At 42.5% G+C, this 15528-nt stretch overlaps 1 protein-coding gene across 6 annotated transcripts in view; it reads left to right on the top strand.

The window, feature by feature from the left end:
* Window positions 1–12383, top strand: part of Cfap54 (cilia and flagella associated protein 54) — a 286409-nt gene extending 274026 nt beyond the window's left edge. For all 6 annotated transcript variants that reach the window (XM_039080085.2, XM_039080086.2, XM_039080083.2 and 3 more), the window contains one exon: window positions 11684–12383. In XM_039080085.2, the coding sequence (XP_038936013.1) occupies window positions 11684–11803 (120 nt within the window). In that variant the 3' untranslated portion in view covers window positions 11804–12383. The remainder of the gene's footprint in view (window positions 1–11683) is intronic.
* Window positions 12384–15528: the final 3145 nt, after the last annotated feature.

Here is a 15528-nt window from a genome sequence, read left to right as displayed (position 1 = left end):
TGACGCACGGTATAACCTCTTGGGACTGGTCTCCTTTCCACTGCCCATAATTCCATAGCTAGTCATAAACCTATCCTTTCAATAAACAAAATATTCTGAAAATTTACACATTCAGTATTTGGCCACAGAGCTCTTGTTCATCCCCCAGTGTCTGATGTGAGGCAGAGAGTAAATGCTCAGTGCCAGAGATGGTCTCCCACACCACCTGTTCCCTCCCTCCCTCCTTTCCTCCCTTCCTCCCTCCCTCCCCTGCCTTCCTACCCTCTTGTCATGCCATCTCCTTCTCTACATTCCCTCATTCATCCACAAAGGCCGGTTGCCAGGATTCAAATACTAACAGAAACAGTTGCAGACTCTCAAACTTTTTGCCGGTGGCCATTGCTGGTGGCTAAGAAAGGTATGCAGCTGGTCATGGTGTGCGCCAATGCGAACGGAGTCAGCATGAGATGCTTTCCTTCCACACCATTCACATAAGTCTGCTCTTCCATTTCCCTCTGCACTGGGAGCTGCTAAGTAACAAAACCCAGCATGCTTTGATTTGTGGCAACAAAGTCCCCAACATAAAGTGTGAACTTTGGTTCTTTACAAAGCCTTTGCTTTAAAAAAGACAGAGAGGGGAGGGGGAGGTGTGTGTGCACGGGGGTGGGGGTGGGGGGGAAGCACCTCTGGTTTCTAGTTTCTAGTTGCCAGAAGTTAAACTCTGGGAGGAAAAAAAAAGATCAAGTATTGCTGTAACTGTGAAGTTTTTATTTCTGTGTCTCCTATAGACCGACACCACTAAGACCCTTGGGAGGGTACCCAGCAGCTAACATGGCTGCTGAGATTCAAAGCTCTGACCTTTCACTGAAGTTGAGCTCTTACTGTGGTACTGGAAGTGTAGTGAGGGAAGGCAAGCTCGCCAGAGGAGAAATTTCAGTCAGGATGGGGCAGACTGTGCTAAGAAACCCTAATGCTCAACAGCAGGTGTTCATGTGCACAATTTGTTCATGTGCACAATTGTGTATGTGTGTGGGCACATGTTTGTACACGTATGCACACACATTTGAGTATGTGTGTGCTGAGCGCACATATGGACACTTGGACACTGTGGGTACCAACCATCGCCTGCTTTAAGTTCATAGGTGTGCCAGGCTAGCTGCTCTGTGAGCTTCCTGTAGTAGAATGTATTAATCCCTGCCTGAGGTTTCTACCCCACCTTAGCTATTTAAGTTCCCAGATAAAAGATACACACGATCTTTATACTTACAATAAGCCTTAATCAGCACAAGAGCTGGGCAGATACTACTCTCTATGTTGTTAAGATCTATTTCCTATCAATAATCCTGAGTTATCACTTACTATGTTTCTTCTGGGCTGCTCTTAACTTCATTTGGCAACTTCTCAGGGCTACATTTTCTTGACTCCTAACCCATGGCAGCTTCTCCTCTTCTTCCTCCACTTTCTTCTCCTCGTGGTCCTCCTCCAACCCCAAGTCCAAGAAACCTGAACCCCACCTACATCTCTTCTGCCCAGCTATTGGCTGTTGGCATCTTTATTTACCAATCAGAAATAACTTGGGGACAGGGTCACATGGCTTCATTTGTGCCTATGTGCAGACTCCACATCTTGGCTGAGGCAGCTTCTAGGGATCCTCCTGTCTCTGCCTCCCATCTCCACATAAAAGGAGTGGTGGGACCACAAGTTTGTGCTACTGCCTCTAGATTTACATGGGTTTGGGGGATTTGAACTCAAGACCTCACACTTAAATGGCGAGTGCTTTACACTGAACCATCGTCACATCCCAAATAAGATTTATTTGCCTCACATCTAGTAGAGATTAGGTACTTGGACTTGTTACCAGTGGGATCTGCAATGGCTGTTCAAGGATAACACTGCCAGAGAAGCCTTCAGAAGGTTGCCCACAGATCCTAACATCCTGGCAGTTACAGAGAGCGCAGACTCATTGGGAGTTTCTGTTCCTAGGCTCTTTTCCTCTGAAATGTATTCCAGTCTAGGTCTAGATAATAAATCCCAAAAGGCATCCCGAGTAGCTGTCATAATTTTTACTCATATCCTATTGTCTAAACCCAATTTGCGAGAGTGTACTAGGGAGCTCTATGAAGACATACCCATGTATTTTAGTGGACACTAATAACTTTTTGTCACAATAGGCTGATGTAGAAATATCATGATTTTTTTAAAGTAAAAATATGAGATAGTACCAATCTCCACAGAAGCTTTAATGAATATAGCTCTTAACTCATCTCTCTGGACCACACACATAACCAGTTGAGCTAGGATCTTCTAGAGGAATCCCCAGAACCTGTTGCCTTGCACGGCAAAGCAGCACAGTGAATGTGGCTGGGTTTAGGACAACATGCTGATGACCCAGAAGGTGGTCATCAGTGCCCTTGTACAGGGAGCTCCAGAGGGATTGGACAGCAAAGAGGAGATTGAGAGCCAGCATGAAGCCACAAGCCAAGGAGTGTAAATGACTTCCCAGATAGGCTCTCCAAAAGAAACCAATCCAGACCACATCACGATTTGACAGCCATTAAATAGATTTCAGACTTCTGAGCTCCAGGACTTACAGCCAATTTTGTTATGAATCACTAAGTTTACACGAATATGTGACTTCTGTGACAGGGAACAAATACACAACCACATTCTAAGCTAAACATGTGACTTCAGATTTTGTTTGAACTTAAGATAGGTATCATCACCACCACCACCAACACCACCACCAATACACCATCACCATCACCATCACCATCACCATTACCATCACCATCACTTCTGTGAGAGAAGTTGAGGGGCAAAGATGTTAGGTGACTCACCCAAGGACCCTCAGCTAGCAGGTATCCAGGTCAGACTCTATGTCTAGGCTGATGGTTACTCAGAATATGTCCCTTAGCACTGTACTCTAAACATTTTTTTTCTAGCACCCAGTTTTCCCATGATCACCTTTTGCTGTCTCTATGAACTGTCCCTGGCCTATGCAACATCACCCAGTCCCAGGCAATTTCATTCTTTACAGATGGGCTCAGAAATTTGTGTAAGAGTCGAGGGGAATTTCTCAGTATTGTGGTTGGCCTTTTCCTCCAGGAGAAGCATGGTCACCTCACTACCATCTCGGAGCAGTAAAAACCTTGGCTCAGTAGCCAACCGAACGAACATCAACAGATACATTCATAACCAAGGTGATGAAGCTGCTTATATGACATAGTAATATCAACAAAGAGGAGTGGAGGTCACCAGAGCATCACCCGGAAATCCAGCCAAGCAATATTCCCTCTGCCCCACCCCACTCCCAGCTGAAAAGGATCTTGGGAGATCCTGAGGTGTGGAGGAAGTGGAAGGTTAACGGGAAATCACAATCCATCGTGGGGTGGGATATTGTAATGGGGCAGGTGTTTTGAGACCATCCATACCCTTCAACACTATCCCTCACCCGAGTTTCTATATATGAGCCAAGAAACTCCTGAGCAGTCTACCATACCGTATTTGTGTGGAATCCCTTACTCTGATTTAACATCAGTGTCTTAACTGGAGTGAAGAATTGGCTCCCCAGGCAGAACTGGCAGAGATAGGATCCAAGTGAATTTTTTTCCCCTCCACTTAAGCTTTCAAGAAGAGATTACTTAAGGGGAGATGTTAGTTCTGAATCTTTTTCCTACTCTTTAATTGTTAATTTCTCCTCAATTCTAGAGTAGAATATTCCTAGGGTAATCAAATAGAATGATTAATAGAAGCAATGCACTAGACTTATTTTATGAAGATCTCAAAGAGAAGCTTCTGAAAATTTAGTATAAATAGTGAAGTTATTTTAAATTTCCCCTCAGTTTTGGTTGCATACCAGCATGCATTTTGCCATATTAACATTGCACGTGTGAGTGTGTGTGTGAGTGTGTGTGTGTGTGTGTGTGTGTGTGTGTACATGTATGTGTGTGTGTGCATGTGGATGCCAGAGGTGACCCTGGTTGTCTTTCCTGATTTCTCATCACCTTACTGCTTTGAGATGGAATCTTTGACTGAACCGAAGCTCATCCATTGACTAGGCTGACAGGCAAATGAGCTCTTGGAGTTCACCTATTCCAAGTTCCCTGCATTGGGGCTGCAAACATGTGCTTCTGCACACAGTTTTGCTTTTTTTTTTTTTTTTTTGAGCTGAGGACCGAACCCAGGGCCTTGCGTTTGCTAGGCAAGCGCTCTACCACTGAGCTAAATCCCCAACCCCGCTTTTTTTTTTCTTAATGTGGTTGCTTGGGATCTGAACTCAGGTCTTCATGCTTGGCCCAGTGCTCATGACTTCTTCTGAGGCAGCCTGAGTTCAGGTACTGGTCAATATTGTAACACAGAGCCTTGACACCCACTGCCACAGTTCAAGGTAATACAGAAGGGCCATTCTATGTTCAAAGATGCCCATGTTTTCTCCCAACTTCTCCTTCTGCCCAATGTCATTTTCTTCATTTTCTCTGAGTGCATTAATCTCATGATCATTTGCTGAGGCTAGTGAACTTCTGGAAGCTAAATTCCATCTCAGAATCTGCTTTCTGAGGGCAATGGTCAGCTTTCTAGCACTATAAGGAATATCTGGGGTAATGTATAAGAAAGAAAAGGATTATTTTGCCTTTAAGTTTCTGAAAGTCCAGTCCATGATTCTACTGGCCCTATCGTCTTTTGTCCTGTGGTGAAGTGACACATTATGGAACAACAACAAAAAGGGACATTCTTATTAAATTCTATGTCCAAGGCTCTGTTTCCTTTAACCCTCCCTCCTTGAACTTGCATCAAATCCAACATGTATGCCTTGTGTGCTGTCCTGTGTGCCCTGTGTAGTGTCCAGTGTGTCCTCTGTGCTGTCCTGTGTACCCTGTATATCCTATATGTTCTCTGTGATGTCCTGTGCACCCTGCATGCTGTCCTGTGTGTCCATTGAAAAGCATACCTCTCTGATAAAAGAGAACAACTTCAAGGACTTTCTGTAGATCTTGGAGTCTTGAACAGTCAGGCTAAAGCTTAAGAAAACCAGCTTCAATTTTCCCTATTTCCTTAAAGGTCTCTTTTGTTCTTGAAGGGTGTTTTCTTAAATAATTCTCTATGAAAAGAAATGGTTCACTTTGTAAAAAACCCTCACCATGCAAGCCTGATGACCCGAGTTAAGTTAGGGACTCACATGGCGAAAGGAGAGAATTGACACCCAAGGTTGTCCCCTTATTTCTTGTATGTGTGCTGTGTGCTGTGTTGTATGCACATGTATGTATGTACATGCATACATTCATACAAATAAATTCTTAAAAGCATGTACTTGTAACAAAGAAGACACTGTCAACACTCCCACTTTCCACCAATCAGACTGTCATGTCTTCATGTCTGAGTCCAGAGTGGGTTTAAAGGCAGAGTGTGCAGAATGGGAGCCATGGAGGGAAAGGTTGTGACACATAGAGATATTCATTAATTGGTAATCTTAATCATTTTTTTTATTTGCTGTGATAAGCATGGCTAACAGAGGCAATTTGAGAGAGTAAAGGGCTTACTATGTCCTGATGTGATCTGTTACTCAGAGAAGTCAAAGTAGGAACAGAAGACAGGAACCGAAGACAGGAACCTGGAGACAGGAACTGAAGCAGAGATTATAGAGGAGTGCTGCTTAGTGGCTTTCTCTTTCTAGCTCTCTCAGATTGATTTCTTACACCACCCACAGTGAGCCTGGTCCTCTACCAACAATCACATCAAGAAAATTCCCCTAAAGATTTTCTTACAGGCAGTCTCCAGGGAAGCAACCCCTCAATGCCGATTCCCTCCTCTCAGATAATTGTAACTTGTTTCAAGTTAACCAAAACCAACCCCACAAGCCTTAGTTTGCATAATACTTAGCTTTGACTGTTAAATGGATTTTTTTGTTTGTTTTTGTTTTTTATTTTTGTGTGTGTTTTTTTTTGTGTTTTGGTTTGGTTTTTGTGTGTGTGTGTGTGTGTGTGTGTGTGTGTGTGTGTGTGTGTGTGTGTATGTGTGTGTGTGCGTGTGTTTGAATCAGAGTTTAATGAAATCCAGTGTGACCCAGAAATGTATATATCTGAAATGATCCAGTCACTGAGCTTGTACATTTTGTCCCCAAACACTAAATGGTTCTATACTTCTCCAACACCAACTGAGCTTCAAACAGCTAACCCAGAGTTTCCAGGGAATCAACAAGCTAAGGGCCCCATCCCATAAGCATGCATTCATTCACCTCTGCCAGCTGCAAACAGAGTGCATACTCTATTCACATGTCTTTCAAGCTACAGACTCACAAGTGTCTTCCGGCTTCAATAATTGCTGAAGCACTCATAGTACCCATGATCGCACATAAGGAAGCTCACTTTGTATGATTATTGGTGTATTAGAAAGGGCACAATGACCCAGAAAGAGAGGCAGAGAGATGTACACACTGGGCAAGATCTCGGAGAAAGGATGGGGTATGTCTATGCCCTTTCTAATGGTGGTTCTGTCTTCAGTCTACCTCATGCTTCCACTGGCAGGAACCTCAAACAGGGTTTTATGGAAGACCTGTTATGTAAGCCTGCTTGTTTAGTTGTTCATGGCCTGAAGGTGTGGGCACCGTCATGGTGATGATGCTGGCTGAGGAAGAATCTGTTCTTCTGTTCTTAGACAGCATGCCAACTGCCTATACATGTTTTCACCCCCACACGTTGAGTTTTAATATCCAGTTTTCTTGTTCTATTCAAATTTCCTTTTGCAATAACATTATTTCATTAAAATTTAATATTAAAAGATTTCTTACTATCTCACCAGTATGACTGCTTGAGCCCCTATTATATTAAAAATACTTTTCTGTCACAGTTAAAGTTTGATTAACACAAAAATTAGAGTGATGAAAAGATAATTTCATTCTCAGAAAAGTGTGGGGTTTCCAGCAGATGAGAGAAATTATACAAAGGTCCTGTCTACCTCTGAAGAATTGTGTACTGTCTCTGTCAGGATGGGAGGAGTGATACCATTCTTGCTGGCATCGGGGGAGTGTGTACTTAAATCAAATACAAGAAAACCAAACACATCTAGTTCTTTCTCTCCCAGGGCATTAGATGGTTACCTAAGTTCTAAAAAGAACTTTAGAACTTTCTCATCAGATGGGTCACCTCTCATCCACAATATTGATTTTTAAGTAAACTAATAGCATGGTATCATATTATCCTCTATCTTCTACGATGGATGGTTTCCCCAGCTGGGAAAAAAATCTAGTCAATCAGTAACTTCAGAGAGGTGTTTAGTTAACAGGTAGGAAGTGTGATAGAGGAACCTGCATGTGAGATGGAAGGTGTCTTTCTTACTTTTGGACTATTAAATTATTCCCTCTGTGGATCCTGCACTGTACTTTTAAGATTTTTGAAAAGAAGCAATTACATCCACCCACATCTCTGAACTTAAAATCATTCAAAATCATAGTACCAGAAGAAGCATGCCAACCCGGTGAGGGGAAAATTCCCCACAGGCTTCCTTCATTGTTTAACATTTAGAACCAAAGAGAAGATGACTGGCATTGCACCTGAGAGAACCAGAAAATGTTTCAGGGTAGCTATCGAACATCAGATTGAGAAAAGTCATAGATATTTTGAAAATCATACACACACACACACACACACACACACACACACACACACACACACACACACACCTGCGTGTGCTCTTGCTGATTTATTTTGAGACACAGATTCATTCTGTAACCAGTGCTGCCCTTGAACTTGGGGACAGCCCTCTTGCCTCAGCCTCTCCAGTGTTGGCTATGCTATCTTGGACTAGAGATATAGCTCAGTGGTGGAATGCTTGCCTACCATGCATGATGCCCTGGACTGTAGCGCCAGCACCACATGTACCAAGTGTGCTTATTCAGGCCTGTATGAGCATGACTGATGTCGTGGAGGTAGGATGATCAGAAGTTCAAGGTCATCCACAACTATATAATAAGTCTGAGGCCAGCCTGGAATACAGGAGACCCTGCCTGAAAAAGTGAGGCACATGGGTGAAAGGGAGTTGTTGACATGATTTTGGTATAAAACTTTATATAGAGACCCCACTTGAAAAAGTACAGCTCACAGGACAAAGAATGTAAACCAGCTGTAGGCATTTAGGGAACCATTACGTGGGTAAATGAGAAGCCAAGGAGGGGAGGCTAATAGTCACACATATACCTAATGAGGATGGGCCTTTAGATGGCATGAAACTGCCTGCACAAATCAGCTACTCAGTACAAGCAGAGCGAAGCCCTGTTCTTTCACAAGAGGGCCTATGGGGTTGAAGATGGAGGGTTAACGGTTGTCAGGGACATTGCAGTAGGAACAGAGAGGGACAGCTGGGCAACCACAAGATGACTGAAACCTCAAGTGCAATTTTCAAACTGTATGACTATATGGAGTACCGGAAAAGTTCACACACAACTGGTAGGAGGTAAGAATTAGAACTCAGTTTGTTAGAAGCGGTCGATAGTAAAACATGTGCATATCTAATGGCACAGCAAACCTCGCTGTCGTGGGTATGTCTCCTTTTAAATGCTTGTTTATTATTTTTGTATCTTGTAACTCAGGCTGGCCTTGAACTCACTGTGTAGCCTTCAACTACTTCACATTGACCTTGAACTACTGATTCTCCTGCTTTCATGGACCAACTTCTGTGGTTCTAAGTGTGCAGTAGCACACATGACTTATGTGTGTATCCATTTGTTGATCTGGGCAATGGCTGCATCCATATATTCACACACATACACACACACTACACATTACACACACACACACACACACATCATATGTATTGTACATGTTAATAGCTCAGTCAGAAGTTTACCTTTATGATTTCATCCAGTAATAGGAAAATATAGACTACTGTCTTAGCATGGTACTGAGAAGCAGAATTTGAAGTATTCTATTTGACTGTATTCTAAAAGGCTCAAAATTCCTCTGGTGTCTAGAATGGTGGGAGTGAGCACAGGGAGGGATCTGTCATTTTAGAGTAATTTGTCCCTCTCAAGGACAGATGAGAATGCATGACTCTGGAGTGACAGCTGCCTTAATTCTACTCTTGTGCTGTGAAGGTGTTACCAGTGGCTCCCATACAGGAATTCACCAATTGCTCTTCATCCTTTGACAAATGGCCCCTTGTTCTTGACATCTCAGTGACAAGGGCCAGAAGTCAAAGGGCAGTATCTATACTTAGCATGTGTTATATCACCAAGCTAACTGCAACTTAAATAAACTAAGGTGGCCACTTAGTTTTTAAAAAACCAACCCTGTATTTAAACTGGAGAGGATTTGATAGTAAAAGAGAAATATTACAAAAGACAGTATACATATTTTAATGCTAATTAGTATTTCTTTGTATTCTACTTTGAAAATCATCTATAAATGTTATTAAGTTGGGTATAAAGACTGATGATAGATAGCTCAGTCAGGAAAAGCAAACATAAGATAAGGATCTGAGTTCAGTTTCTAGAACCCATAGAGGGGAATGCACACATTGGTAATCCCAGCACTGGGAAATCAGACACTGGGCTTACTGACAGCCCAGCCTACTCATGAGCCCCAGCCAGTGAGAGAACCTGTCTCAAAAACCAAGGTGGATGGCTCCAGAGGAATGACATTAGAGACCAACCTCTTTATGTCTCCACACTGTAACATATTCACATGCACGTGTGCATACATTAACACGCATCATGTGCATTCTAATTGAAAAAGGCATATATTATAGAAACAAAATCCAATGTCTTAATCGGTGTTCTATTGCTATGAAGAGACATGATGATCACGGCAACTCTTATAAAAATAAAGAAATTACTTGGGACTTAGAGTTTCAGAGAGTCAGTCCATTATTATCATGGAGAGAAACATGGCGGCCTGCAGGCATACATGGTGCTGGAGAGGTAGCTGAGCGTTCTCCTTCCTAATTTGAAGGAAGCAAGAAGAGAAAGACACTTGGCCTGGCTTGGGCTGTTGAGCCCTCAAAGCTCGCCCCCAGTGATACATTTCCTCCAACAAGGCTACCCCTTGTAGTCCCTGTCAAGTAGCACCCTAATGATAGAGTATTCAAATTCATAAGCCTGTAGGGGCTATTCGTAGTCAAACTACCCCATCCATACAGAAAAAATTCTCAAGCTAGAATATAGATTACATTGTGATTAAGGAAGCTGACTACATGTGAGGGTTTGTGTGTGGAGGGTTGTGTGGAATACGTGTGTGTGTGTGTGTGTGTGTGTGTGTGTGTGCGTGCGCGCGCGCGCGCGCGCGCGCTCGTTTCTTGTCCACTTGAAACAATCTAGAGCCATCTGAGAAGAGGGAACCTCGATTGAGAAAACGCCCCATCATCCTGGCCTGTAGGCAACTTTACAGTGGGGGAATTTTCTTGATTGGTAGTTAATATGGAAGGGCTGAGCCCACTGTGGGCAGTGCCATCCCTGGGCAGTGATCCTCGGTTATATAAGAAAGCAATTTCAACAAGCCGGTAAGCAGAGTTCCTCCTGCTTCAGTCCCTGGCCCCAGGTTCCGCCCTGCTTAAGTTCCTGTCTTGGGCTTTCTCTACTAATGAACTGTGTCAGGGATGTGTAAGCCAAAGAAAGCAACCCTTCCTCCCCAGATGGTTTTGATTATGGCATGTATCATAATAGTAGAAAGCAAACTAATATACTATATGCCTCTTCGTTATTTGAAGCCCTAGAAACCATGAAGTAAAGAAAAAGCAAAACCACCTTCCACCTTTTTAGGTTCATTACGCTTGCTTGGGAATAAGTTGATGACTGATTCATTTAACAAGTAGCCAAAGAAATTAATAAAACTTGTCCTCTAACATCTTACCAGGCTTCAGACCCTCAACACAGAATGTACTGTGGCCTCTCCTCTTTATGGCATTTATGGTCACTTCTGACGGCATTTACTATAGATGAACATGGAGTTGGGTTCCAGGATACCTTCCTCTCCTTTCAATCATCTTTGTTCGCTCTCTTACAATCAGTGCCATGACAATAGAGGAAGTCTGCGCTCCTCCATTTTAGTCTGTTTAGGGTGACTTTGGCTGTACCAGCTCTTAGTCACAGAAACTTGGGAGCCTCTTTAAGACAGAGTGATCTTGTGTCCTTATACTGTCTTGGTGCCTGTGGCAGAACTTAGGACCAATGCAAGAGTGAGAGAGTTTCAATGGGCCAATCAATCTAGTGTGACGAACAAAGTCAGAAGTCATGTGCAAGAAATATATATGTATGTGTATATGTGTATTGTATATGATATATATGTATATATCACTTGCTTATATTTGTGTGTGTATGTGTATGTGTGTGTGTGTGTGTGTGTGTGTGTGTGTATACATACACACACATAAATAACATTTGTCTTTAAGAGTATGTGGGGGGTTGGGGATTTAGCTCAGTGGTAGAGCGCTTACCTAGGAAGCACAAGGCCCTGGGTTCGGTCCCCAGCTCCGAAAAAAAAGAACCAAAAAAAAAAAAAGAAAGAAAGAAAAGAGTATGTGATATTTTAGGAGTGGATCTATAAATTTCAGTAGAATATAAGGTATAAAGTAGCATATGTGCCATATCATCCTGTAGAAAGCCAATGTTGTAAATATGAATGTTTACTGCCTTTTATACAACACTACTGCATGAAGTTTTCTTCAGTCAGTAGTTTGAAACAGCACATCTCATATGTACTTCTCTGTTTTTCCTCAGGTTCCATTTGACGTCTCCCTGCCTGCTATATTCAGCCTTGAGAGACTTTTTGATCTGGCGAACGGTTGTATTGTGTCTGTAGGAAGCCTTTTCAACTGGGTGGTGTCAATTATTTCCTGAACATCCTTTATGGGATAACAGTTTAGGGGGACTTCAGTGTTATTCAATCTTTGTTCAAAATAAATTTATAATTTTTTTAACCTCATAAATACCAATATGTCCTGTTATATGGAACTGAAGAAGTTCCGTTATTTGGCTTGGAAAGAACATTTTGGCCTTACGTGGTACATGCTTCAGAGGGGCTCTCAGCAGAGAACTATTGCACTAGCTTTGGGACTCTGTAGACCTGGGTCTGTGCTGGAACTTCTCCACCTGCTTGCTTTGTATCTTTGAAGAGTTAGCTTCAATCCTTACGCTGTTCGCTTCTTCATCTATAGGTTGGGAATCCGAGTGTCTGACTCATAGCACTGCTGGGATGTACTCATGTAAGTGAGGTAGCAAAATGAGGTGCTTAGCTCAGGCCTGATGAAGTAAGAGACCATGGAGTGGCGTTTTGCTGGTAACCTAGAAGAGGAACAGGCTTTTTGATTGTTCATCTAGCATCTAACAATGCCATATGCTAATGCTTCCCAGGCATTGACACATGAATGAATACTTGTGAAATAAAATAATAAATAAGCAAAACTAATGTGCAACCTTATGTTTGTACTCAAATTTTAATTTGCACACATCAACACAAGGTTCCAATGTTGGGGGACACCTGAACTCAAGTTTTCTTATGCTATTATATAATGGAGATATAATTTTAGAAAGGAAGTTAAAGAGAAGAAAAGAATGGGCGTCTGGAACTTTACCATAGTTTTGCTATCAGTAGGAGAACTCGAGGAGAACAGAGAGGGTAAGAGAATGCCTTTGGTGAATTTGTAGAGAACTTGTCTACTACCTGAACAGAATTTGTCAAGGATCAAGGCAAAAGTGGCAAGTTTCAATACTCTAAAAGTGAACTACAGTGAAGACTTGAGGCTGCGTCAGTAAGTGAGAGAAAACTGTTAAAGGTGGATCGGGAGAGGAGCGACAAATTCTTGACATTAGAAGACAGTGGGTCAGAAGAATCAAGCAGCAGAGTGAGAGATGGCTTGGCTCATAAGAAAGATGCACACATAGGATAGAGAAGGCCATGAAGATGAAAAGACTAACAGGAAATCATGTCACAACAGAAGGAAAAAAAGACCAGCAAGCTTAGGACAAAAGGCCCTACCAGATGATGATACCCTCAGATGAAATTTAGCTCCAGCAAAGAAGCCACATGGATGGTGATGGATACCCTATGTTCCTTTGATGAAGGATGGTGATTTATGGATGTCTCTGCCATGTTAGAGAGCAGGTTTCCATTTCTCAATACAGGAAGTATAACATGACATAAAGCTGGACATTCAAGGGCCAAGAAAAGCCAGCATATTAGCTACACTTTTAACACATAACACACAACATGGCAAGCAAGTAGGGCTATTCAGTTCCATCTCTTGTTAACTTTCCACAAGGCACTATGGTTATTTTTCAACCTCCACTACTAAGCCTTTACCAGTTGGACACGTAATTCTCCTTATTAGTAGTAAATATAACTTCATACACATTTTAAGAGCCATAGAACAGTGTCTGGCCTTCTATGGAGGTCTTAAACATTCGTTGAGTGAATAGCCATTGGAGAGGTGCTTGTGATCCCAGCAAAGTGATACATGGGGCTATAGGAAAGAGGGAGTCCTTACAAGACACACTCAGACACCATCATCTAGATCTATAACCATCCCAAACCCAGGTGCCTAAATGCCAGTGTAAGGTCACCATCGAAAACAACCAGGGCAATATGGCACCACTGGAACCCAACTGTCCTATGACAGCAAGACCTGAATGTGTCAACACAGCTGAAACACAAGGAAACAGACTCCCTTAAAGAGGGAATCCAAGAAGTCACCAGGACCTCCATCACCATTCACCACTGCCACTGTTGGCTACACTTTCTGGACCGTTAGCCATGCCTAACACTGGCTTAGTTGTTACTGCATAGGACTTGCACCCCTTTATCTTCACAAAAGGACCATGGTGTACATTGTCTTACTGACCCCACATGACAGAAGAAGAAGCAGGATTATGAGGCAGTTAGATCACCTGATCAGTTATCAGGACCTGATTTATAGTTCCAGCCAGAATTTAAATCCTGCCTGGAGAATCTGAGCTCGTCAGTGCTAAGTCGGTAGCTCCTACTCTTGCTCCTAGGCTCTGGGACCTTTGTAAGTGAGGCATAGCTGAAACTCGAGTTAAAATTACACCATCTGCTTTAGGAGTAGAGAGCTTTTAAGTGCCCTGTAGACTGGGATGAGTGGATGCTCTAAGAAATATGGAGACGATCCGAGAGAATGTTATCCACGTAGGTATGCTGACTTCCTGAGAGGAAGAAGGCACGTCCCTTCCAACCACTGCAGCCAATGCTACCTTTCAGTGTGCATGAAAAGTGTCTCTTCCCTTTCTGTTGTCTACAGATGCCATTATTCTCAGGTGTTGTTTTGCCTGAGCGACCCAGTGTCTACAATGTGCCAGACTCTGTAGTCAGAGTTTTCTCCATTTTAAGCCATCATTCTAGAAATCCCCTACATCTTCTAAAATAAGAGCGATGCTCCCTGGTTAAAACTGGTACCGTCTGTGCCGGGCACCGCAGGATTGAAGAACTGGGCCAAAGCACAAACAAACCAACAAAGATTCAAAATCTACCAGCAGGAAGAATGTGTTGGTTTCCAGAAATGTCTTACAAGATCTTTTTTAAGACCAAATTAAAATTCTTTGCAACTGCTTTTATCTTTTAAGAGCCATCTACAGTAAATACTTGCCAGCAGACACCTGCAATGGTTTCCACTTCTTTTAATTATAACGGAGCCAGCAGGAAGCAAAAGGAGAGAAAAAAAAAAAAAAGTAAAAGCAAGGGAAGGAAACCGGGGAAGGGGAACCATTGCCTGCAGCTAAGGTATTGGTAACAGAAGCCAAGAGTTTCCTGTACCTGGCTTATTCCTCAAAGGAACTGGTGTAGAACTTGTCTGCCTGCCAGCCATTTGGATGCTCGAGTGCAGTTGTGTGCTCGATGCACACAGGGCACATACACAAGGGTGTGATGCTGACATCACAAATGCCTGAGAAACAGAATGTGAAACATTTGTGACCCAATTATGGAAATGAGCATCAACCAACAGCCACCCCCCAAAAGAAACTGAACTGCTACAAATGACATTAGCTATATATTAGCCGTGTCAAATTACACAACATTTAAAGTTAAGTAGAGTGCCACAGTATTCATTAGTGCACGCATACATGCTAAGTCTTTTAAACACAAGTTAATGGTTGGCAGCAAATTCCAGCTGCTGTTGCCTCTTGGACAAGGAGAAAGAATAAGCTTTAGGGAGAATTCTTAAGAGGTTTCACTTGTGTTTTTAATTTCCTTTTTTTTTTTTTGAGCCAAATATTTGTTATGTAAATCTTTCCGGGTTTTGCATGCATATGTTTCACAAATTAAAACAAACAAACAAACAAAAATCCCTCTCTTTTCTCCTCATCTTCCTGGTTGGCAGGCTTGGTGCGGTTACTGACTCCCATACCTGTCAACGAGAACTAAACACACGCTGTGATTCTGGTCTCATACACGGCTACAACGCAGTGCTTCAGAGGGCTGGCGCCATTCATTTTTCCATTTTAATGACAACTAAAAACCATTCGAAAACTCATGTTAAACTATATCCATATGCCCACTTTCAGAAAATCAATCTATAAAAATATTAATTTTTAATATAATAGCAGCAGAG

The sequence above is a fragment of the Rattus norvegicus genome, chromosome 7, assembly GCF_036323735.1.
Source record: "Rattus norvegicus strain BN/NHsdMcwi chromosome 7, GRCr8, whole genome shotgun sequence".
Lineage (NCBI taxonomy): Eukaryota > Metazoa > Chordata > Mammalia > Rodentia > Muridae > Rattus > Rattus norvegicus.
The sequence above is the reverse complement of the archived record's forward strand: the minus strand, read 5'-3'. Positions and strand labels throughout refer to the sequence as shown.